Source organism: Pollicipes pollicipes, unplaced genomic scaffold (assembly GCF_011947565.3).
Source record: "Pollicipes pollicipes isolate AB1234 unplaced genomic scaffold, Ppol_2.1 Scaffold_7262;HRSCAF=8765_pilon_pilon_pilon, whole genome shotgun sequence".
Lineage (NCBI taxonomy): Eukaryota > Metazoa > Arthropoda > Thecostraca > Pollicipedomorpha > Pollicipedidae > Pollicipes > Pollicipes pollicipes.
Genome location: NW_023597055.1, coordinates 1226384 through 1249582, shown reverse-complemented (window position 1 = coordinate 1249582; position 23199 = coordinate 1226384). Strand labels below are relative to the sequence as shown.

Sequence of the window (23199 nt, the reverse complement as noted above, 5' to 3'; positions counted from 1 at the left end):
AAGGCAGCAAAGTTCAGCGCAGGAGACGCCCGATACCGTACTCTGGAGCCTCCGACACGTTCAAAAGAGGCGGCCGCTTGATGAAAACCGGTTTGAAAGGTGTCTTGGCAGGCACCGGCGGGTGGCGCGCGAGCGTGCTGTTGATCCGACTCCGAGACCAGCGCTCCGAGAGCTGGTCAGCGCTGCCGAGACCAGCGCCCCGTCCGGATGGGGACCCGCCGGGGGCCGCGGGGGTCGCCGTAGGGGTGGGGCGGAGCGCTGGCCACAGGCAGGGTCCCCGTGCCCCGAGGCGAGCGGGCACGGCGGCGTGCGGCGCGCGACAGTTAACGACAGGCACAATCGCGACACGGCAAACGCAGCTAACGCGTCCGTTAACGACACAGGCGGGCGCACAGCACAGGCGTCCCCCGGAGCCTCTGCCGTCGCAATGGCCTCGCCCGATGTAACCGTGGCATCTGGCGGCCAAAAAGTCAGACTCAAGCCGAAAAGCCGGTCTTTTCAAGGGTTAGTTTCCACGCCAGAGACGTTGCACATGAAGCACGGGTATGGGAAAAATAAGAGCTCCACACACTGGTACAGAAGTCTGAACCAGATCCCGTGACGTAAGGGACATCTGGAGCAGAAGCAGCACACAGAAAACGGCTGGCTTTGCCCAACAACCTTGGCATATCCGGCCCTATCACAACAATCGGCCAGAAAGCCTTGGGTCTACGTGCTAGCGGATACGCTGACCGCTGCAGATTGCAGAGCCCAAAACCCTATCCGGGCCATCGGCACGCTCAAACGTTCTCCTCATTGTTCTTGCGCGCTCAGAGATCCCGAAAATCAAGCTAGCAGCATGCTTGCAGCGGCTGCCCCGCACACTCAGCCTCCTCCGGCAGCAGCCTGGAAGCCAGCGTGCTTGCGCCGGCTTCCAGGCGCGACGCTAGCGCCGCCGGCCGCGGCGGTCGACGACCGAAGCTCTGTCGGCGGGTGCCGGCGTCGGCTGGCTGCGCGCCGGTCGCTCCGCCCGGCTTTAAGCCAGACGGGCGGCGAAAACGCCCAGCAGGAGCAGAGAGAGCCCAGCCGCCGCTGAAACACGACGGGCCGTTAGAAGTGCGAGCCTCAGCCACCATGACCAGTCTAAAATCACACATCCGAAAGCAGGTCGTGCACGATACTGAAGCTGCTCGTTGCTGGCTGTTTGCTGGCATCATAGATTTTTCGCTTTTCGACGTCACTGTCGTCGAGATACAGTGAATACATCATTGCGCTGTACCTACGAACTACGACACGCAGCATATAAGACTGCGATGGCCCAGCCCAGCCCAGCCCATAGCCTGTCCAAGGACGACTCCGTCAGCGCCGGACCTGCCGCCTACCTGAGCGAGCGCTCCTGGACTTCAAGTTTTCCTCGAAAACCATGAGCAGTGCCTCCTTCGCGTCATCCGGCAGCTTCTCCATCTGTTCGTCACTTATCGCGAGCGCCGCCTCCGTGGACAGCTCAAGCACCTGAGCCTTCGTCAGCCCCTGCGGACGTGACGTCACCCCGTCAGCAGCTGTGACGTTGGGTGACGTCACAGCGTAAGCGACTGGTGATCGCAGTGCCTTCCGGCGCTGAAACCAGGTGAACGTCACCATCATCGTTCAACACATTTTCGTCACGAGTGTGTTGGAGGGGGCCGTTCGGCCCAGGGCTAGACGAAGGGGAGGGGGGAGGGAAGGAGGGACGGACGAACGCGTAATCACGAGTGAAATTCTGCGCACGGCTGCGTGAAAGACATGCCAGGACATGTCCGGAGGGGGGGGGGGACCTCCACAGCGCGTGAGGGAGCAGACGTGAGGTCGTACCGCGATCTTGCTGGGCGGGATGCTCATCATGCCATCGGCGCTCAGTCCTCGCATCGACTTCGTCCTTGATGCTTTTCAGCTTCAATCGCCTCCAGCCCGCCAATCACCGCTCCCACGCCAGCCACCCTGGCCAATGAGAATCGCTTACCAAGGTCACCTTGCTTTACATATGCTGCTCGCAATGCGCAACGCCTTTCCTTGCTACGAGCCGATGACGTTCACGTCACAAGAAAAGACAATTACGATCATAGATGGCGCGTGTCAGAAAATCATCGGCGGTGGGCAGAGCTGGCTCGCTGGCGCCATAGCCGCGTTCAGAACCCAGGTCCCCGCGCTGCGCCCCAGCCTAGAGCCCCCCCCCCCCCCCGCTCTTCCACTTCACCCCGTTCCTAGACGCGGCCTGAGGCCACAGCCCCACCTCACTCATCCCCCAGGTGGATGGTTCGCCGTAGATGGCGACGGCTTTATCGGCCAACTTCTCGGCGACGGCTTGTTTGCACCAGTAGACCTCGGAGAGCACCGTCATGGCCTCCCTGCCGCGCAGAATCGGTGTCGCGTCACAGGTCACAGCGGGGACAGAGTGCGTGAGCTGCGGCCCGGTGCCGTGAGGGCAAGGCCGGTCACCTTGACAGTCCCAGGGCAACATCGCCTGCTAGCCGCGGCTTAGCTACAGGGAGCTCTAGCACTGCAGTGCGAGAGGCGAAAATCGGCCATCTTTGTGTCGAAGGAGAACACCGCCTGCATGACGCGAAATGAAACAAAGATGATCTCAGCAGCCGCTTAGCACATCTGCGCACCGTGCCAAGTATTTACATAGCGCATGCTATAGCATATAAGTAGCTTATTTATCCATATTTTAGACTGGGCCGTGCTGCACGGCGTCTCACTTGAAGCGCGCCGCCGGGATGCTCTCCACGTCGGCCGGGGCCATGCCGCAGATGATCTGGCCCAGAGTGCCCACGGTGTCCGCCGTGTAGTCAGCCGCGCTGCCAGACAGCACACTCCACTGGGCCTTCGCCCGGGTCGCCAGTGCATCCAGCTGCCAGCGAGCGGGGCGGGTGAGGCGAGTGGCGCCACGCGGCGGAAGGGTGCGCCGTGCTCGGCGTCGCGGCCGTGGAGGATAACCAGGGAGCTCGTGGAAGTCATCCGCCACGACACGCATCCCGCACGGCTAAGATTCGTTGGCTCCAACATGACGATTGTATGGGCAAGCGTGGTGTTGTTCATTTCCAGCGGCAAGTAGAAAGGCTTGTGCACGGACAGCAAATACTACGCAGGGAATATGCCGCATCCCGAGTAGATGTCGCCCCCCCCCCCCCCCACCCCACCAAGCTGAGAGACACGTAAAAAATCAGGACAACAAGCTTACCTGCGCTTCCGTCATCTTCATAGGCATTCCCAACTCAAAAACGGCATCTTCGGTGGTGAGGTCGAGCATCGCGATGTCGGCGCTGGGGATGACGGAGCCCACGTACCCGATCATGCTCATCGGTACTTTGTCGGCCCCGCTGTACGCCTGCAATGTCGCCAGCATGCGTTTCCACGCCAGCCACGCCCACAAGCCACGCCCGCCACCGCCGTACGTGCGTCCAGCGATCTGAGCGGCGCCCGTCCTTTCACGAATGTGTGCTCTGCATTGTTAGCGTCACAGCGGCAACGACCGGGCAAGCTAGCACGCAGACGGCACCGGCTCACCGAGTAGCCCGCGGCTTACCGGCTCACAGCTCACAGCTCACAGCCCGCGGCTTACCGGCTCACAGCTCACCGGCTCACAGCTCGCAGCTCACAGGCTCACAACCCACAGCTCACAGCCCATAGCCCATAGCTCACAGCTTACAGATGACGGCTCACAGCTCACGTCTAAAGCTCACAGTCCACGGCTTACATAGCTCACAATTCAAAGCTCATAGCTCGCGGATCACAGCTCACGGATGACGGCTCACAGATCATGCCTCAAAGCTCACAGCTCACGCCTCTCCCGCTCACAACTCACCGGCTCACGGCTCACTGGCTCACCAGCTCACAGCCCACAGCGCACAGGCTCAAGAACAGCACATTGCGGGACTCATGCGCATCCGAACACGACCGAACGGCAGCAGGCTGCACCACTCGTGGTTTAAGCGATTAATTGGGTCGGCAAAAACCTAGCAAACACCGTCATTCGTTTCAGCTCACCCGCCCACTCAGGGCAGACCGCGCGAGCCATACCTCTTTGAGCTCATCCCACACCACCTTCAGCTGTCCTCGTCGGCCATGACCGAGCCCAGCTGGGCTGGCACTCCTTGACCTCTTCGGCCGCCATGTCCGACAGCTGTGAGACAGACCACGGTTCGGCGCCGCTGCCCTTCTCCATCACGGCTGCGCAGGTCAGCGGCGGCTCGGCCGCTCGTCGTCGCCTGCGGGCATCAGAGGCCGGCCGATTGCTGGACGGCTGGGCGAAGACGTGTGAAGGTCATGGAGTTGTGCTGACTCGACATGTGGTGCCGCAGGCGTGTCAAAGTTATCTCCCCCGGAGGCCGCAACGGTCGTCATGGCGTGAGAGGTTCGCACCAGTTCATGCGTCGGCCCTCTCAGAATTCTGACCGATTGGCTGGTTCCACCTGGCTTAGTCTGGCTGCCCTTGACTTACCCTAACTGGCTGAACTTGCTTTGACTGACTGACTAATTCTTCATAGCACTAACTTATCATTGGTCACCGTGTCAAGTAGCAGCGTGCTAACCACGAGGCCTCAAAACACATGGGATGGCTTTACAACTGGTGCTCCCTAGAAGGCCAACAGCAGCTGCAGCAGTAAGTCAGTCATGATCTTGGGGATTCTTGTCGCCCAGCGACGGATCTATTGGGGTGCAGAGCAGGGTTGCCACCCCCTTACGAACACCCTGTGCACCCCCTACCGACTGGCTCCGTGTGCTTCGGACCGGCTCGGACTGGCCAGGCCCGCCTGACTTTGACTCGGGGTGACCTGGCCACCGCCTTGCCCTCACAGAACGCCACTGACTCGGAGTCGGATTGCCGCCGCCTGACCTACCTGGCTGTTGTTGAGGCGCTGGCGCTGGCACTGGCACTGGCGCTGGCACTGCCACTGCCACTGCCACTGCCACTGGCACTGGCGCTGGAGCTGGCACTGACGTCCGCGTTGAGCGAGTCCTCCATCTCCTTCTGTGCCATCATCACGCCGCGGGCCCGGCGGCGACCCACGTTCGCCAGCCGCTCGTTCAGCTGATCGAAGTCACTGGCCCCGATCTGCCGCTTGCAGTTCAGCTACGGCAGCGGGGGGAGAGAGATCGTCAGTGGCCTGGTGGACGCACGCTCACCAGGAGGAAGCAGCAATATGTTCCCAGCGCCTTCAGATTCGACGAGTGTTCATCATAAGAGTGGCTTGAGGTCGCTGCGAGGTCCCAGGCCTGGACGGACTCTGCGGTGGCAGATCGCCCCCCCCCTCCCCCCGACCGGTCCAGAATTTCCAGTGGTAATCCGGTGGTGCGGCCAGGGAGAGTTTTTTAGCATCATCTCCCTCCCCTTGGAAGAAGTGGCAGCGCTAGAGCCTGAGGATCACAGGACCTTTTTTTGCAGTTGAAGGTAGAGCTTTCTTGAACACAAAATATATCTCCCAGGCACCAACGTAGAATTCTGGGCGTAAAAATTCATCCGAAGTCTAAAACAGAACCCCTTTCACGTCGAAGAGGCCCCTTGCCTACAAGGGGCCTGGCTACCACACTGGTGGAATCTCTACATCTGTTGCGGACTCCAAAACTACGGGGATCTCTGACTCGAGCACACTCCAGCCGCCGTGAGTCACTGACCTGGACCATTTGGACGTAGCGGACCATGCTGTCGGCCAGGCTGTCGTCCTCACTGGAGCCGGCGCCGCACTCGGCGACGATGCGCGTCTCCGGTATCTCTCGCAGCTTGGCGTCGTCCAGCAGACCCAGCACATCGCAGAATGGCTGCAGACTGAACCACCCGGCCGGCTCTCTGCGAGGCAGAGGTCGCAGGGGTCACGGGTCAGGGGTCACGGCGGGCGCGGTGCACGCGGATCCAGCCGGCCGGCGGACTGTGACGGAGGAGCCCTACAGAGTGCAAAGTCGCGGGCAACCTGGCTGCGAACAGTCCAGGCCAAAGTGCTGGCCATCCCACAGGAGGAGGAGTCCTATAGGGTACAGAGTAGCGGCAACCTGGTTGCGTCCAGTCCAGGCCGCAGTGTTGGTCGTTCCTTAGGGGTACAGTCGACGGGGATTAGTTGGCTGGCTTCCTGAGACGCATGACTTTTAACACGCACCCGGGAGGCCGGCTAGGACACCCTTCGCTCGGGTGGGGTCAGTTTGACCCCATTGAGATCTCGGGAACTAAGAGAGCTAGAAATACCAAATTTGCAGGGTGTCTTGACATGCATATGAACTCACTTTAGTCAAAGTTTGAGCTTCTTAGGTCATGGTCTTCAGGCCAAATAAGGTCAAACAAGGTCAAATTCCAGGTTGGTTTCTAAGTGCCTCCAGAACCTAGGGCAACTGTTTCTAAGAACAAGTCCACAAGCCCATTTGAGGTCAGTGACCTTGTTTGACTTTCGAAGGTCATGGTGACTAAAACCATGCAAGACTGCCCTGAGTTTTGCATTTGAATAAGCGACAAGGATTACGCTAGGCAGTATGTTCCTAAAACAAAATGTCGACCTGGGTCGTCTTAGGTCAATGACCTGTTCTGACGTCTAAAAAGTCAATGGAAAATGCATAACGCGGTTCCTGCTGTCAATAAATTCGAAATGAGCACCACAAACTATCCCATACAGCAAGCCCTGGAATAATAAGTCAGGTTGGTTTTGACCTTGGTCTGACTTTCATACCTGGACTTAGGTCAGCGTAATTTGCTCATTCAACATCCTTGACCTGCCATAGGTCACCAACCTTACAAGGTACATATTCTTATGTCAAAGATCAGCTATTCAATTGTCTACAGCTATGCAAATTTGGCGCGGCTACGCCATGCCGTTCGGAAACCATTCTGGAGAAACCTTTCGGGGGGGGGTCAATTTGACCCCCTCCACCCGAGCGCGTGTTAAGGGACTGATTGGGTCAGTCCGGAATGAATCGGCCCGCCATCCTGTTCCCACGCAGGGGCAAACAAAATACGGCAGAGGCTATTGTCCAGACTGAAGGCACGCCCTCGTTTTGCTGTGACGCAGAACGCACGGGCGACCAACGTCGCAGTCCGCACTAAACCAGCCGGCCGGTTCCCGGGGACGCGGAGGTCAAAGGGGTCATAGAGGTCAGGCTGAGCCCATCGGCACGATCCCTATCACACAGAGGTGGCGGGGGTCGCAGAGGTCGGAGTGGTTGTAGAGGTCAGACTGAGCCGGTCGGCAGGATTCTTATCACACATAGGTGACACACTGGTCACAGTTAGGTCAAGCTAGGGTAGCTTAGATTAGGGTAGCTAAGTTAGGTCATAGGTCACACCGGTTAGATGATGCTTCAGGCACTGTACTGCGCATGCAACGTGCAGGTCACTGAAGTGATGTAAATATCATAAGCTGGGTCCACGTGACCCTCAGAAGTGACAGGGCAAAGGCAAGGCAAGGCAGAACAAAGCAAAATCAGGACAATGCCAAAGTACAATAGGCAGGCAAAGAAGACCAGCAAAATTAGGGATCGTATACACCATAAGTGCCATGTAAGTTCGAGATATGATTGAAATGCAAGATGTTCTCTCTCGGCACATAGGTCCGGTGGCTACTCATCACGAGTCATGGGTCACAGAAGTTAGGGCTGAACAGTTCAGACGCCAGAGATGATTGTCACGATATCGGTAGCTCAAAGAGCACACAGCTGCAGATGCCAGAGGTCAAGGGGTCAAAGACGCACTCGAAGCGCATGCAAATCACAGGCTGTGTTGGAGTCATCTAAAGCATGACCGACCGGGTCAAACAAGGTGGTGGGTAGAAAACCATCCAACTCTCTCAATGGTAAGTATGATTACCGACGCATGGTACCTACAACTACTATTGTCATCTCCCAACCTCACCCCCAGGCAGAAGCCGCCGCCAGGTGGTGATCAGAAGCGGATGGCAAAAGCATGCCTGCGTGTGGCCAAACACTTGTAACATGGCTGTCGTAATCATAGCTCTTTATAATTAAACGTAGCTTCGCAATCTGCAATCTCGCGAAGAGAGATCCGACAGACTCGCCGGAAGGTCGGGGTCGAGGTCAGGTTCGGGGTCAGGTTCGGGGTCAGGTTCGGGGTCAGGGTCGGGGTTGGGGATGGAGTCGGCGATAGTGCTTGCAGCACCCCGGTGATGACTGGGGAGGTCACCTGAGCACGATAGTTTAATTAATGAGGCTAATAAATCGTCAGCTGGCCTGCTTACCCGTTGAAGCGAATGATTTGACTCTGGATCGCGTCCATCTGACCCTTATCGACGCACTCCCCCTGGGGGAAAAACACAATATTGTCACTGATGTACCACTGAGCCAAAACGCCGGCTTGTCAACAGCACGGGCAGAACGTCCAGAGATGACATTCAAAGTGTAGAGACATGAAATAAACGGCTTTACATTCAGTCCGGAAGGAGGCAATATGTCGACACCATGCTATCAGCAACTTTAAGCAGTGCTTCAACGCGGCGTTGATGTCATGCTTCCGCAATGTCCTGCATGCGCTGTCCAGTTAAAGTGACGTCGATTTCTCCTAGATATCTCCAGGTCTCTCTAGATTTCTCCTAGATATCTCCAGGTCTTGCGAGCCGTGGTGCGAGAACATTAGACGTGGACACAAACCCGTTCCCTGCCCACATGCCTTGAATTTTGGGAGCATGACTTCGAAGGCGGCTCTGTCCAGCCGTCTAATGCCATCGGGATCCAAGCAGGCCCCAGCGTTGCCGACCGCCTCCACTTCGTCCAGCGTGAGATTGCCGGTGGGTTTCTGTCGAAATGGCGTTGGTGAAGCAAAGATTCGGAGTCGGACATACCTGTTCAGGATGAACGCCTTATCAGCGATACGATTAGCTTGATTTACACTAATAGCTTACACACACTATAGCACTGCAAACTAATTTGATCCGCTTGTTTGATAAATATGAAGTGCTATGCGGTCCGTTTAATTTCATGGTCTGTTTCGAATGTTCTGAAGTAGATTCACTTACCATCGCTTTCAGTCCCTCGCGTACGAGCCCGTGGCAATTTTTTTTTCGGAATCAGCTTCAGTTGGAGGGGCTTGGTTTTCCCCAGGCTGTAGAGGATCGCCTTCTTTTGCTTCATATTCGCCTTGTCCTTCACGGTGCCAGCTCTAAAAAAAAACAGCCGGAAGCCTTGCGTGGTGCCCAGATGCTGCATGAATCGCACTTCAGCACTCCCGCTCGGCTCGAGTCCCGGGGCTCCGCGCGATCCACCGACAATGAGACACGAGGCGCGGCAGGGGGTAGAGAGGGCAGTTGCTAGGGACAAGAGTATGCCCCCCCCCCCCCCGCCCCCCAATGGAGAGGCCCTTTCCCCTAACCAAAGGTATTGTAGCTGGACGCGGAGTCCAGCACCTGCGGCTGGCTGAATACTCCGCCAGCTGCAGGTGCGCAACATACGTCAACAGTCTGCTGGACGAGACCATAAAGCGCAAATCGGCCGCCAGCCCTACGGGGCTTCGACCTGAGTGTCGGCGGCTGGCGGCGCGCGGCTGTCCTCTCACCGGAGCCGGCCGAGAACGCATCCAGGCAGCCGAAGCAGGTCGGACTCCGTCAGCGCGCTCAGGATTGAGGTGTCGTTGTCGGCATCGGCGCTCAACATCTGCGTGTAGTTGGCCAGTCTGGTCTTGAGAGCAGCGCACTGTGGACAGGCGGCCAGCCAGTGGACAGGCGGCCGGTGGTTGAAGCGGCTGGTTCGATTCTGACCGGGCGCTGACGGTCAATAACTTTTTTGGCGCCATTCCAAATGGGTATAAATGGAAGAAGACAAAGTTTATGGGTAAGTTATTAGTTAGGTATATATATATATATACATATATATATATATATATATATATATATATATATATATATATACATATATATATATGCATATATACTTTAAGTTGAAAAATGAAAAATGGCACTGACGCTGTTTTTCCAGCGTAAAGCCAGAGATGCCGACGCTAAGACCCGTTATCTTGTGTTCCGATGCGAGGTCGTTGTCTCATAACCTAATTCAGTGAAATTTTGTCTGACAACAGGAAAAAAGGCAGGGAAGCACAGAGGAAATTTTCCCCCAAGCTACAACGTTTTCCCATTTCGAAAACATCGCTGTTTAAACCACCCCACACCAATGGGCTCCTTAATAGAACATAGCGCCGTCCGCAAAGCGCGAGCACGCGGTGCCAACAGTGATCACCACTGACCGTTCTGCGCGATGGCCCTTCCAGGCCCAGCTGGTCTTCTTCGTTGGCTTCAAGGACCTGTTGCAGCTTTTCTATTGTCGACTGGGCGTTCTCCGAAGAGATGCTGCGGTGGCCGAAGAGCGTGTCACCTCACGGCCGGACTGTGGTGCGGATGACGACGACAGCCGCTCGGCTGATGAGGCTGAGCCCTCAGACACGGCCGGACGGCCCAGTGACGGAACGTAGTTGGCAATGTTGGGAGTTTGTGAAATCATTGGGATCAATCGTGAGCTGTGCAAGTTGCTGGTGCCCTGATAGCATATACACGCTGCTCATAAACGGGCGTAAGCATAGAGAAAACTAAAGGCATCTTTACACACAACTATCGCTCGTGGGTGATTGCCCCGTGACCATTAATTATTTGGCAAGCGGCCAACAGAACCATGACGAGACAGGTGTACCATGACGCGGCATGTTATGGCACATGGCACCCTTTCTGGATGGGAACGGGCCGATATGGCCCCGAAAATTTTCCACAACATTCCTTGGGAATGTCGTGTAATCACGCTCACCTTTAGCGCGGCCTCTCAGGCATTCGTGCCGTATTTCGAGCACTAAGGTTCGCGTCTCTAACATTTCTGTTCTTCGCGTTAAAACGTTCCTTAGGGATTCCTGCTGCGCGACAAAACTGCGGCCAGTACGGACGACGACCGGCAACCCGTGAATCCAATGAGCACGAGGGCGGAGGAGAGGGGGGTAGGTGGAAACGACGTTGTTTCATTTACAAAACCCTTATCCTACATCGTCCATGTCTGCTGAAAATGCATGAACCTGCATATGAATGCACTTACTCTTAAGCGAAATGCATGTATATACTAGTTTCATGCTGTCACGCGGGATAGTTAGGTAGATATTGGTATATAATTATATCTATAAATCGATGGCCCCCCAAAGTCTTTTGGGAGGGGGGGCAGTCGAGCTTTGACGTAGCCTAGTTGGGGCCATGATTGATCCGGCATCACAGCTTTGTAACCACGACATTTATCACGACATTTCTCAGGATAACCCTTTTTCACTTAATCATCCGTCATTAAAAGGGTTGCAGTATGTCCCAGCGTCCCACATCGCCTGCCGCATCGAACCCCAGTCTGTTCGCGCTATGAAAAACGGTGAATCCGGTAGAGAGTTTCTGGCAAAAAATGTACGTTTATTTGACATTCGTGTGTTGGGCTCACTACTGGCAGTGCGGTGCTCCCAGCAAGGACCCATGATTCTGAAATCATCCCTGCAAAAAATCGTCACATTCCTTTCCTTAGCGTCTGGGAACGGACGGATCTCCAGCGCCCCACCTGCTGGCCAGCTTTTCGGCGTCGAAGAATGGCATCCCCGGCTGCAGAAGGTCTTCCACATTTTCCTTGGTGATGGCTGTCGGTATGACCGGTGAGGGCGCCTCGGCGCTGATGATCCGCAGATGGGAGTTCGGTCCCGAGTACATCGCCGCTGTCCAACACGAACAGACGCGTGATGACAGGCAGTCACTGCTTCGCCACAGTCACAGTCACTGCTTCGCCACAGTCACAGTCACTGCTTCGCCGCAGTCACAGTCACGTCCTTTGCCGCGTCAAAGTGACATGCGCGTCGCAATAGGTAGCAAGTGTGAAGTCGCGTTAACATGCAGGTCAGGTGATATGATGGTTATGTTCCACATTGGCAGACATGTTATGGACCAACACCTAAGAGAGGTTACAAATGGTTCGGGCATTTCGAAGCTTCTGGCTACGTCCATGTCTACGAAAGTTTGGCAAGGGGCACTACATTCGTTGAATGCAACATTTCTGGTTAGCTAACGACCAGTTTCTTAGCACCATGACAAAGAAGCACATCACCAACGAGGTAATTCACCTTTCCCTTTTGCGATTTCGGAAAAATTGCTTAGCGAACGCAGCGAAGTCAACTGTCATTTCTAATTAAATACGTTTGTCTTGCTCTACGAGTGACGATCGATCGCCCAGTGTCCGATCACACCGATCACATCATTTGCGACTGCAGGCTTAAAGTAATAAAAGCAAAATTTAAGCCGGCTGCAGTGCCCAAATTCCGATAGAAAACTAAATTTGTGGCTAAGAAAAAACTAGACGGCATGCAGCTTGAAATAGTGGTGGGGCTACTGCAAGCCCCACAGGTCGGCTTCGCTGGGTTGAAAATACAATAGGCCCCTTTGAACACGCGTCACGTGGACTGATATCGATGGTATCCTGGCAATAACTCACGCCTTGTGCCAAGCAATCTTTGTTGCAATCGCTGTCGCATTGAATCAGCCTTGCTCGGATCCAGCCTCGTGCATTGCCCGAGTCCAACGGGGATCCAGGATGGGCGGGTGCCAACGGGGCTATGTGGTTCCTCAGGACGGTGAAAAACGCATGATTTTTCTTTCTTCCAGTTCAATTTTCCACCGATTGTGTGCCATTTCTGGATCTACCTCTCTCAAGGCTCAACGCCCATCAATTCGTACTGCATCTTTTCTTGCCCGAACTTATCCCATTCATCATCGGCTGAAGGAGTTAAAGCACTCCCATATGCTGGCTGAGGAATCATGTTTATAATTCAGCCAATAGGGAATGTAAATCCAGTAGGTTGAAACACTCAACAAAACCATCTTCGTCAACGCATTTGGCCATTCTCTCAGACGCAATGTTTCCAAAAATGCCGGAATCATTCACGCTCTCTTGCTAAGGCGATCCAGGAGTAAACAGACCAACGCCAGCTGAGGCTGCTACCACTCAGGAATAGCGCATCCGCGTACACCAGAAACAACATAGCAGCGTCTTGGCAGCATTGTACAGAACTAAAAATTATGATACAATCCCAGGATTTACTCCGTCACTCCTCTTTTGTTTTGAGCCCCGTTGCTATACTGCTTGGCTAGGCATGACGTTGGGAAGTTATAGCCCTTCTCTGAGCCGATTCGTATTTGATCACACAAAACACATTGACTTCAGACTAATGTAAGCGACAAAATACAAACTATTTCTAAATAATATGACTTCATTTCGGATGTCAGTGTTTAGTCCCTACGAAGGATTGACCTTTGAAATATGGCGACGTCCTTTTGGTCTATTTTGTATTTTTATACTTATGTGAGTCCGAAGTCAAGGCGTCTTGCGCATAACACTGAAAAGATCATTTTCATCGCCAACACTGATGGAAATTGTAGCTAACGAAATTTGTTAGGAAAAAATTAGCTCAGCTCCGACAATCGTGAGCCCAGCCTTTTTAAACTTCCGGTCAGTAACGGCAAAAAAGCAGCTTACCCGTTCGTGGTAGCCAAGTTATTGGCGGTACCTACCATTCTTTTTCGAAGCCGAGGACAGCTTCTTCATTTCCTCGACTGGAATCAGCTCGTAGTAAGCAGGGTCGAGATTGGCCGTGACGAACGCCTCGGTTGTCTCACCGCCCAGGCCCTGCGGCAGAGGTCAGTCGAGGGCCTGTCGGCAGGCCACCGCTCCTCACCGAACCCTAGGCAGCCACGGTGTCGGAAAATGGATTGTAGCCGATTTTGGAAAGGCTTATGCATGAAACGCTCGGGGAAGAACTATGCATGCATGAAAGACAAACCAGCATGACAATGAGGAGGCTTTCATTTCAAAAGCAAGAGCGCTATGGAAAGCACATTGTTAAGAATAACACTATCGTATCACTATTCAAAAACTTATGTATCTTTCACCTCTGCTGCATTGATTTCCGCGTAAATTATAAAATGAAGACATTCTTCATGTCATCTAAGGGGCTCGACCCAGAGAGCACAATACCACGACTTGTCACATGATCGCGGTGGCAAATTCAAAGCAGATAAGTGACAAGCACCTAAGGGAAACTTCGTCGATGACAACAAAAGCTAAAACACGAAATGCAATGCAAGGCCATGGTTAGCTGGTCTTTGTATAGAAGTAAATGCCGAATTTCAACGATGGGATCTTGAAAATAGGCCCAAGGGCTATGAAGTTTGTATCTTCCCACATGATCCTTTAAATAAAACAAGGAAACGGTGGTGAATGCAAGCCGGCCTCCATATCCCACGGTTTTGGCTTCCTCAGATCTGACCTGAGCGGCTTTATCCATTGTTCCACAATAGGACTGTTACTTGAACTCGGTTATTGCAATTGACAAAATCCAGTAATGTGTGCTATTAATGCGGTTCGCATAGAAATACCATGGGATTGAATATTTTCTTTACAGTTGCATAATTTTGATTTATGTTTACAGGATCTGCTTACTGGGGAAAGTTAGCATCGTGCAGAAAATAATCACTCCCGCTCTGCTTTCCCGCGCAACAAAGCAGGTCACTTAACATGTAAAGCCATATTATCGGTATGCAATGCAAAGGTCTCGCTCACATTAAGAGTATCTATAAACTTAAAACCTCAAAATCGGTCAATATGTATGTATTTTGCAGTCACACCGAAAGCCAAGTGTCGCGTTATGAAATCGTTAAAAAACGATCGGCCAAAAACAGTTATTCACGACTAACTCGCACCCAAAATGGCCCATGCATAACAATTTGAAGCGTTTTGAATCGTTTACGGGAGGAAAAGCAGATTACATCGGAAATATTGAAAAAGGCTGCAGCAAAATGCATCAGAAATTTTTGTCAACTGGTTGTAAATTGCCTGTAACAACACGGCGATGAGTGTAACTCACCTTACGCACGAACCGCGCTTTCTGAGACCTGTCAAACATGATTTCTCCTGCCCTGATTTTGGGCTTAAGCCCGGAGAGTTCACTCCTGAAAACATAAAAACATACCGCGTCAGATTGTGCCCTGCAGCGCTGTCTGAACAGTATAACGAGATTTTCATCCAGCCGTTACACATCGCACCCACGAAGCATTTCCAGCTGGCATAGTGTTTTTTGTTGTTGTAAAGCCCAACTCAGCAGATCTGGGTAAGGCGAAACAAGTGCCTCATTTCGAGTGAGCAAGCTGGAGTGACGCAAAGAGCCTGGGCCGTAGCTGCCTTTACTTGCAGGCTTCACCCGCGGCCATGACTTATCATCCACACTGACCACCCGTTGACTGCTCCCAGTCCACTCTGTACCACCCGTCTCCCGCTAAGCACCCGTTGACTGCGCCCAGTCCACTCTGTACCACCCGTCTCCCGCTGATCACCCGTTGACTGCGTCCAGTCCACTCTGTACCACTCTCGGCGAGTTGGCGAGTCTGTCCTCCGCTTACCAGCTGGCCTTCGTGATGGCGCTGCTGGGAACAGCTCCCATCAGACGACCAGGCAGCTTCTGCATGTCGACCTCGCCCGTGGTCTTCTGGAACTGGGACTGCTTCACCGCCGCTTGAGCCATGACATTGATCTGCACCAGATCACGCCGAGGTCAGCTGTTTTGGTTTTTTGTTTGTTGTTGTTTTGCTAGCTGTTTTGGTTTGCTTTGGCTTCGACGGACACTCACAGGGCCGGATTACAGTCCACGCCGGATTACGGTCCATTACGACCGATCACGGATCACGGATCACGGATCACGGCCGGATTACAGTCCACGCATGACCTTAATGGGTGCATCAGAATGTTATCCTCCCGGTATGTCTGTGTCATACTGGGGACTACAGGAAAATTTATGGCAAAATGCTCGTCATTGCGTTGTTCCGCCTGCTCCCGTTTGCACTCACTTCAAGTGGGAGCCATGTCGCGCGGCGAATGCTGTCTCATCTTGCCACAGCACTCTCACTTCTAAAGATATATGGAGAAGTGCATCTCCAAAGTAAGTCCCTTACGACACAATCACCAGGGCCCCGATCCGATTACAACCACCGCAACAATCATCCGATTACAACCACCGCAACTAGCAGCCAGCCTGTGCCTGCTCCCCTGTTGCGCTAATACGGCCACCGCGCCGCGGTGTTGCGTTGTACCCCCGCGCCACCACACTGCACCATCACACTTCGCCCTTTCGCGTCGACCCGAAGCCGTCGCTGCGCTGATGCTGTCGTCACGCCTCACTGATCCACCAGCGCGCGCCTGTGCCCCGCGGCTCCTCGCACCTTGCCCGAGGTCAGCATGGAGTTGGACTGCGCCAGCTGGGTGAACGTGAGCTTCGAGTCTTCCGCCCAGTTTTTCAGGTACATGTCGGGCACGCAGCTCAGCATACCGTCGTTGACTGCCGTGTGGAAGAGCATGCCGTCATAAGACGTCGCAAGGCGTGCTCGCCCGGGCAGTGAGCACCCACAGGAAAACAAGGACAGGAACTCCCGCTGGAAAAGCTTTACGTACCCTGCTGTTGACGTGACTCATGTTGGTGCAAAACGGCAAAATCAGCGACGGATGGAGCAGTACAAATAAACAAAGTAATCAACCCTGTTCTACAGGTCAACAAACATGGTGAAGCGGGAACCTGATGCGGGGTGTCGGGAAGAACCGAGGAGGTTGCTTAGGTGAAAGATGCTTCTCATTGACCGGTTGCAGGACGTGTCTGCATGATGGGGTCTTGCTGATATCATATCACCGTAAAATGTTCGTGGGCGTAGCAGATTCCACCCGACTTGTGCAAATTTCGGGTAGAGCATAGTGCTATCAGCGCCCAACACATGCCCTTACCCTTTTCCCTACCTTTCCTGTCCTTCTATCTTTTCTCTACCTTTCCTGTCCTTCTACCTTTTCTCTACCTTTCCTCCCATCAGTGGCGTAGCAAACCGGGCCTGTAGTACTTTTGACAATTTAATGCCGCCGTAGGGCTTCTTTTACATAAATCGAGGCACCCCAATTAGATTCTGAGTCAAATGCGAATGGAAAATGGGGCTGGAAAGACCCTCTACCACCCAATTGGGCTCTACAATTCCTGACTACTCCGCAGCCTCCCGTTACTTTCTTTCCCCCAGCTACCCCCCCCCCCCTCCCCCTCCCCCCTGCGCGCACAGATCTCCTGGATCGGCATGCCAGCCACTGGGCACCGACCAACGCAAAACATGTCGAATGTAGGCCAGATCCGGATCTGCTCTGACCTGTTTAATGCATTCCTTTGCGTGTTTGGTAAGTGGTGTGGTTCAAACATCGCATGACCAGCATGTTGCGGGAATGTCGTGAATCCTTATTTCTTGGAACGCCTGCTGCATGGAATTGCGAGGCCTGATGCAAGACACGATGGAGGACTACAATGGCTTTTGCGCCGCGACAAGCGCTCCATTTCCCAGCTCTTCGCTCTTCTGACCTCATCGGGTTAGATACACACGAACATGATTCCTACTTTCGTCCCATGTTAGCTTGCGTCTTAGGCTGACTTGAGAGAGATGCACCCCGCAAAGCCTACGTGGTGCCCCGTGCGAAGGGCTTCGGCAAGTCGACCTGCGGTGATAGAGCTGGGGGGTGGCGAGGGGTCTGTGCTGGTACTGGCGTCCACCGTCCTTGGCAATGTTTGGGTAGTATACCAGGACCCGTCTTTTCGAAGCAAATGGACTCGGAGACCTTCCTCTTCCTCTGGCATTGCTGAAGAACTGATGGGCATTGGTGTTGACGAGTCCTGGTTCGGCTTGAGTTTCTGGGTTATCCTGGTAAGGTGCTAGATGCAGTGGCAGATATACTATAGAATACGTGAAAAGTGATCTGCATCGCGTCGTTTCTCTCATTTCTAGCGCCAGTCACTGGCCAAGTACCGGACTGAACGCCAGTACTCAAGAAGTTGGAGAGGACTGCCCCACCTCTATTCCCGCTGACTAATCGCTTTTGTAATGTTCAATTCATCCCACATCAACAGAAGTCCATGCTATTGGAGAAAGCGTCGTTTTCGTAGTGGTGGGTAAGGAGTCCGATGAAATAATTTCTCGAAACTATAAATGTCAAATGTAAAAGCCATTTGCTATTCCGCAGTTCTTTGAAGAAAAGAGCAGTCTAAGCCAGACACAACTGATCTCGACACATACGTGTACACTTCAAGTTTGGCCTAAAACCCATCGCTTTTCCTGTAACTCATCGCAATGTTCCAAACACTCGGAGGCAACGTCAACAGCTGTTTCATTCCGTCCGATCCAACTGCAGCTCACCTATCTTGTTGACGTCACTCTTAATTAGCTCTGTCAAGTTGACACCCCTCTGGGTCCGCTTGAAGACGTCACAGCGTTGCTGAAACAAGGCCATAATCGTCAGGCCCGTGGTGTTCGGCACTGTTGGCCGAGGACTTAAACACTGTCTAAGTTTGTCTGGTTTGTTTTTACATGATGTGTTCTGGAAGACCGCAGAAGAGCGGGATGAGCACGAAATCTGCTGGCGGTGCCTCTGTCGAACATGATCCGTGTTCAGCAGTGTGATAAACAGGCATGTGGGGAGATTATCTCAGTTACGTGCCAAAGTTAGTGGACACAGAAAATGGATGAAAAAATCGGCAAGAAGTGTAGCCTATCATCAGAAAAAGGCCGACCAAATCTGAATGAATGGAGCCATTGCACTCAGCACGCTGCGTGTTCTTCGGCCGCTTAGTATGCACACACCTGGCAACGTCCCTATCAAAGCAGCCTGAGCTGCCAAACTGACCCCGAGCGGTGCCGCCTTCTTCCCAAGAAACCGCCAAACTGACCATGAGTGGTGCCGACTTCTTCCCAAGATACCGCCAAACTGACCCCGAGTGGTGCCGCCTTCTTCCCAAGATTCCGTCAAACTGACCCCGAGTGGCGCCGACTTCTTCCCAATGGTGTCGCGCAGCATGGTGGCGATCTCGTTGGTGCGGTCCCGCATTGTGGAGTCCACCATGTCTATCATCTCATTGGTGTTCAAGAACTTGCCCAGGGGACCCAGCCTGAAAAGGCGTCGCCAAGATGCGGGTTGGCCCTTGGCAACAGCGGATTCCACAGCACGGCGGCGACGGATGTTAGGCTGTACCGCAGCACAGCAAGCAATGTTAGGCTGTACCGCAAGACAGAAGCGGATGATAGACTGTACCGCAAAGCATCGGCGGCTGGCACGGCACGTGCCGTTCCCTGCAGACTGATGTTGGAAGTGCTGTTCGGTTGGGCAGGGTACCCGCACCCTACGTACCAGCGCTGGCCCCATGTTTGTACGTCCAGGTGCGGACAATGGTCTCATTTTGACTCACAGCTCAGTGTAAGTGCACCAGTGACACCCTGTTATTAGTTGGCAGCACATTTAAAGCGTGACATTGCAAATATCGACAACCGTCATCGAGTGGGCGCGAAATGGCCCAGGTGTCGACGCGCCCTAAAACACTAAATCACACACCGAAAGACGTTATCAACGACATAGCCCAAAGGGGCAGCCGGCTCTGACACTGCGTTGTAAGCTACTGAACACACATAATCCACGGCGACCGCGGGGGAGCACAGTTATCTTCCGTGGTCCTGACGCGGACCACGCGCCGTTTTCGCTACCTGGTAACGAATGTCTTGACTGCTGCCGGACTGGGCGTGGTCGTTGTCCTTTTGAACTCGCTAACAAGCTTATCCAGGAGCACTTTGGCTTGGGCAGGGTCATACATCTGCAGAAGAGGGAGGAGGCTGGGCGATAATGACCACTTCTCGGGTTTGTTGTCTGACGCTAAGACACACGGTCTGACGCCAAGACGCACTGTCTGACGCCTATACGCACTGTCTGACGCCAAGACACACGGTCTGACGTAGGGACATATGGTCTGACGCCAAGACACACTGTCTGACGCCAAGACGCACGCCCTGGCCAGCGTGTGTTATCATTGTGCAGCAAGAAAATGTCAAAAATATCAGTCTCACAGCACCTAAACGGAAAAAAAGCTATCAAACATCGGTTGTAAAACGTGACATTCAGTGGGCCGCACTCATTTGGTACAGGTGAACCCTAAAAAGGTCCAAATTCGTAGATAAACGATGTAACTCCGAAAAAACCCTGCATGTTTCGGCACGCACTGCAACAGTCACGTTATATGACAAGCAACGTACAGCGTGTTGCGGAGGCTCTTTTACAATTGGATCTATGCGGGGCAGGATCACTGCCCTTTTATTCTACCACATGCGCTTTAGTTTTTTTTAGACGCGTCGTCTTACACCTCTGCAAATAATTATTCAATGCGTTCCTTGACTGCATAGAGTACCTATGTACTAATGTTAATTGCTAGTCGGACCAGTTGGTGACAAGCTGCTCACGAGCTGCGTGACCTCTACCACTAAGCCGGCCGCAGGTCACGCAGAGGTCACGGCGGCGTGACCCGTTTCTGTGACCGGACTACGCGAGGTACGACGCTCGAGTCGAAAGCAGCGATACACCAACAAACGTCGTAGGGCAGACGCGGAGACGACTCACAGGCCGACAGAGCACCCAGGCCGAGCGGCCAGCCCGTTCAAGCGCGGAGCTATGTCAAACTCTAGCTAGGGCACGGCAGTGCGCGGCTGCATTCGCTGATGTCTGTTTGCACGAGACATCGCCCAACGACAGGAAAAAACTCTGCAGCTTCACTATTCTTCTACTGGGCTAGCTGCCAGGGAACAACTAGAGCTACTGTCAAAAACGCACTAGCTACTCAATCTACAGAATACACATGGAACTGTGACAACAAGAAGGTGCCGTTGAGGCCACCTGGTGGCCTCAGCTGATGTGTTCTTTACCTCATCCACGCCGTCGGCTACCTGAGGTCAGGGCCAGCGCTGTCACACGATCAGAGCACACCGGCAACATTGGACATGGTTTTCGAACCCCGAAATTACCGAAGGAATTGCGGGGCCCCGAAATTCCTTCGGTCAATTCAGAGCTACAAGCCATGTGTTTCTCGTATGATGTAGAGACTTCCTGCTATGTAAACACGGAGTAGGGTGTACGTAAAAACAAGCCGTATGAGAGCAACTATCCATTGAGGGGTTTGATATTGTGCGTTTATGTAAACCGCAAATGGCGATCGCCCTTGTTTCATTGTATTTCCTGAGGCAGTTGGCAGGTGCGAAAAAAACGTTTCGAGGTCGCCAAACTCAGTGCTTCACCATCTCACGCCGTACCTCCTTCTCTCTGCTGCGCTAGAATCTAGCAATCTGCTGTTTTTTTCCCGCAGCACGCCCCATGTTATCTAGTCGCAGGAGCAGGGAGAGGCGTGGCTGATGATTGCGACCAACAGCTAACCGGTGACATCAAGACACAGCGCAGCCTGCGCACGTCAAGGGTTACTTGGCACACTGCCAGCTACAGGTACAATCAGCCGCAGGTGTTATTCGTAACGAACTAGTGGTTGGATTCGGTGCAATGTTTACTGCGGACGTCAATCTTCACTTGAGTCATTAGTGCGCTATGAAAGTTAAACACACAGCACGCATTATCGGACATAAGCCGTTCCAGTTTACGGCTCCGTAGAGTGCAGGTGAATCATTATTACCTGCAATTGCGCGCTCAGTGCTTTATTGGGGGATACAAATGCTTTTATGCTGTTAAGGACGGTTGATTACACCCATCTATGATAATACAGCATCTCGCCTTTAGAACGTAAAAATCTACTAAGCCGCACTAGGCGAAAAAGTCTAGGCGTGAAATCTAGTATCACTTTACAAAAGCTGAGGATGGAACGGTTTTCACTGTATGTACCGGACTGTGCCAGTCTTGAGCTGCTGCTGCCGTCCCGGTGGCAGATCAGCAGTCTGCATGAAAAGGCATGCGTTGTGCAAAACACCCGACTTACCGCCGGAAATCTAGGCGCACTACGAAAGTCTACAAACTATATGTCAGGCAATGGTAAATTACCGATTACCTCTAGGCCACAAAACTGAAAAGTAAGTTTCTGCAGGCAGCGAGCGCTTTACCTCTTCGGTTGAGTCCGAGCCCTGCGGCGTACCGCAGCTGTGAGGCACTCAGTGTGCCGGGGCAGCATTGGGCTATTACCGGCGAGGACATACTGATTTATGGGGCCGGGTAAGGTGACGACAAAAACACGCAGGCACCGCGGACGTCACAGACCGGCTTCCTGGCTATGGCAAACCTACTGAAACAGCTGTCTGTCTTAAATGCGAGCCGCATTATTCCCAGCAATGGTATTTTACGTAAAATGTATGAGCACTATCACTTCAAGCATTTCAGGAACCATTTGGTGCCGATCAAAATAAGTGCCAGATGTTACCGCCGTGATCCGTCAAAACATCTCACTTGAGATGCACAGGTCTAACACAGCACGTCATAACGCCGTTATCACACTTGACGTCAAGACTGCAGGTGGCGATAATCGCGCCAAGACGAGACAGCGCTCAAGGTCCTCCGGAGCGTGTACAGCTGCACGAACAGGCACCCGAGAGCGCAGGCATCGGCACAAAGGAGACCTTTGCTGCCCGGATGAACAGGCACCCGAGAGCGCAGGCATCGGCACAAAGGAGGCTTTTGCTGCCCGGATGAACAGGCACCCGGGAGCGCAGGCATCGGCACAAAGGAGGCCTCTGCTACCCGGATGCAGGTCTGGAGTCCCTTACAGCCGGCAGCTTTCGGCAGGGCATCGATAACGCACTCGACTACTTCACGTGACGCCATTGGCCTGGCCAAAAATCTCTGGCAGGATAAAAACAGGGGTAAAAATACGCTCATGAAAATGCTGCCACTACTCACAAATAAAAATTCGCAAACACGACGCCGCACAAAAAGGTACAAAACATCGGCGAATGCCGACTGGAGATATGGCGCAGGTCAGTGTGTGCCTTCAGAGACCAGCGGGTTTACCTCAGCCTCTGCAGCCGTCTCCTGTGATGAACCATTGTGGTTAGACAGGCCCAAGCCTTTTGCCGTTCGACAGAGGCTGCATGCCCGGCATTCTGCCCGGTGATCACGTGGGCGGCAAAGGCAGCGAGCATAATGGTCGTTTACCGTTACCGGAACTCGGCTTGAGCTTAAACGGCCTATCAGATACTCGGGGTTCAGGCTGATCGAGAACAACCATAATCAGAGATCAGCCACTACTTTAAAATACGAAACAAAAAGCACAAAACATCGAATTACTCTTCAATAGCGAGACGCCGGTTTGTCCTGCCCAGCTGCCAACACGCTGTACCACATCGAGTCTCTTTAACGCAGCGTGGGGCGAAACAGTACTGTCCA

General features: G+C 53.4%; 2 protein-coding genes across 3 annotated transcripts in view; both read right to left on the bottom strand.

Annotated features, from left to right (window-relative positions):
• Window positions 1–1871: 1871 nt before the first annotated feature.
• On the bottom strand, window positions 1872–8230 carry LOC119114024 (uncharacterized). Its single transcript, XM_037238255.1, has 8 exons — window positions 8193–8230; window positions 5635–5806; window positions 4961–5092; window positions 4039–4068; window positions 3200–3346; window positions 2718–2869; window positions 2249–2363; window positions 1872–1955 (listed from the first exon to the last, which is right to left on the bottom strand). Exons 1-8 carry the CDS (start codon window positions 8228–8230, stop codon window positions 1872–1874), a joined length of 870 nt encoding a protein of 289 aa, XP_037094150.1.
• Window positions 8193–23199, bottom strand: part of LOC119113958 (uncharacterized) — a 27824-nt gene continuing 12817 nt past the window's right edge. The window contains exons 8-21 of one of the 2 annotated variants that reach the window (XM_037238194.1): window positions 22825–22845; window positions 19542–19648; window positions 18820–18952; window positions 18204–18282; window positions 16212–16327; window positions 15396–15526; window positions 14864–14948; window positions 13512–13626; window positions 11515–11665; window positions 10187–10289; window positions 9503–9639; window positions 8967–9109; window positions 8621–8746; window positions 8193–8254 (exon numbers count right to left, since the gene is read on the bottom strand). In XM_037238194.1, coding sequence (XP_037094089.1) covers window positions 8667–8746; window positions 8967–9109; window positions 9503–9639; window positions 10187–10289; window positions 11515–11665; window positions 13512–13626; window positions 14864–14948; window positions 15396–15526; window positions 16212–16327; window positions 18204–18282; window positions 18820–18952; window positions 19542–19648; window positions 22825–22845 — 1401 coding nt within the window. In that variant the 3' untranslated portion in view covers window positions 8193–8254; window positions 8621–8666. The remainder of the gene's footprint in view (window positions 8255–8620; window positions 8747–8966; window positions 9110–9502; window positions 9640–10186; window positions 10290–11514; window positions 11666–13511; window positions 13627–14863; window positions 14949–15395; window positions 15527–16211; window positions 16328–18203; window positions 18283–18819; window positions 18953–19541; window positions 19649–22824; window positions 22846–23199) is intronic. The other variant, XM_037238195.1, reaches the window with a different exon arrangement.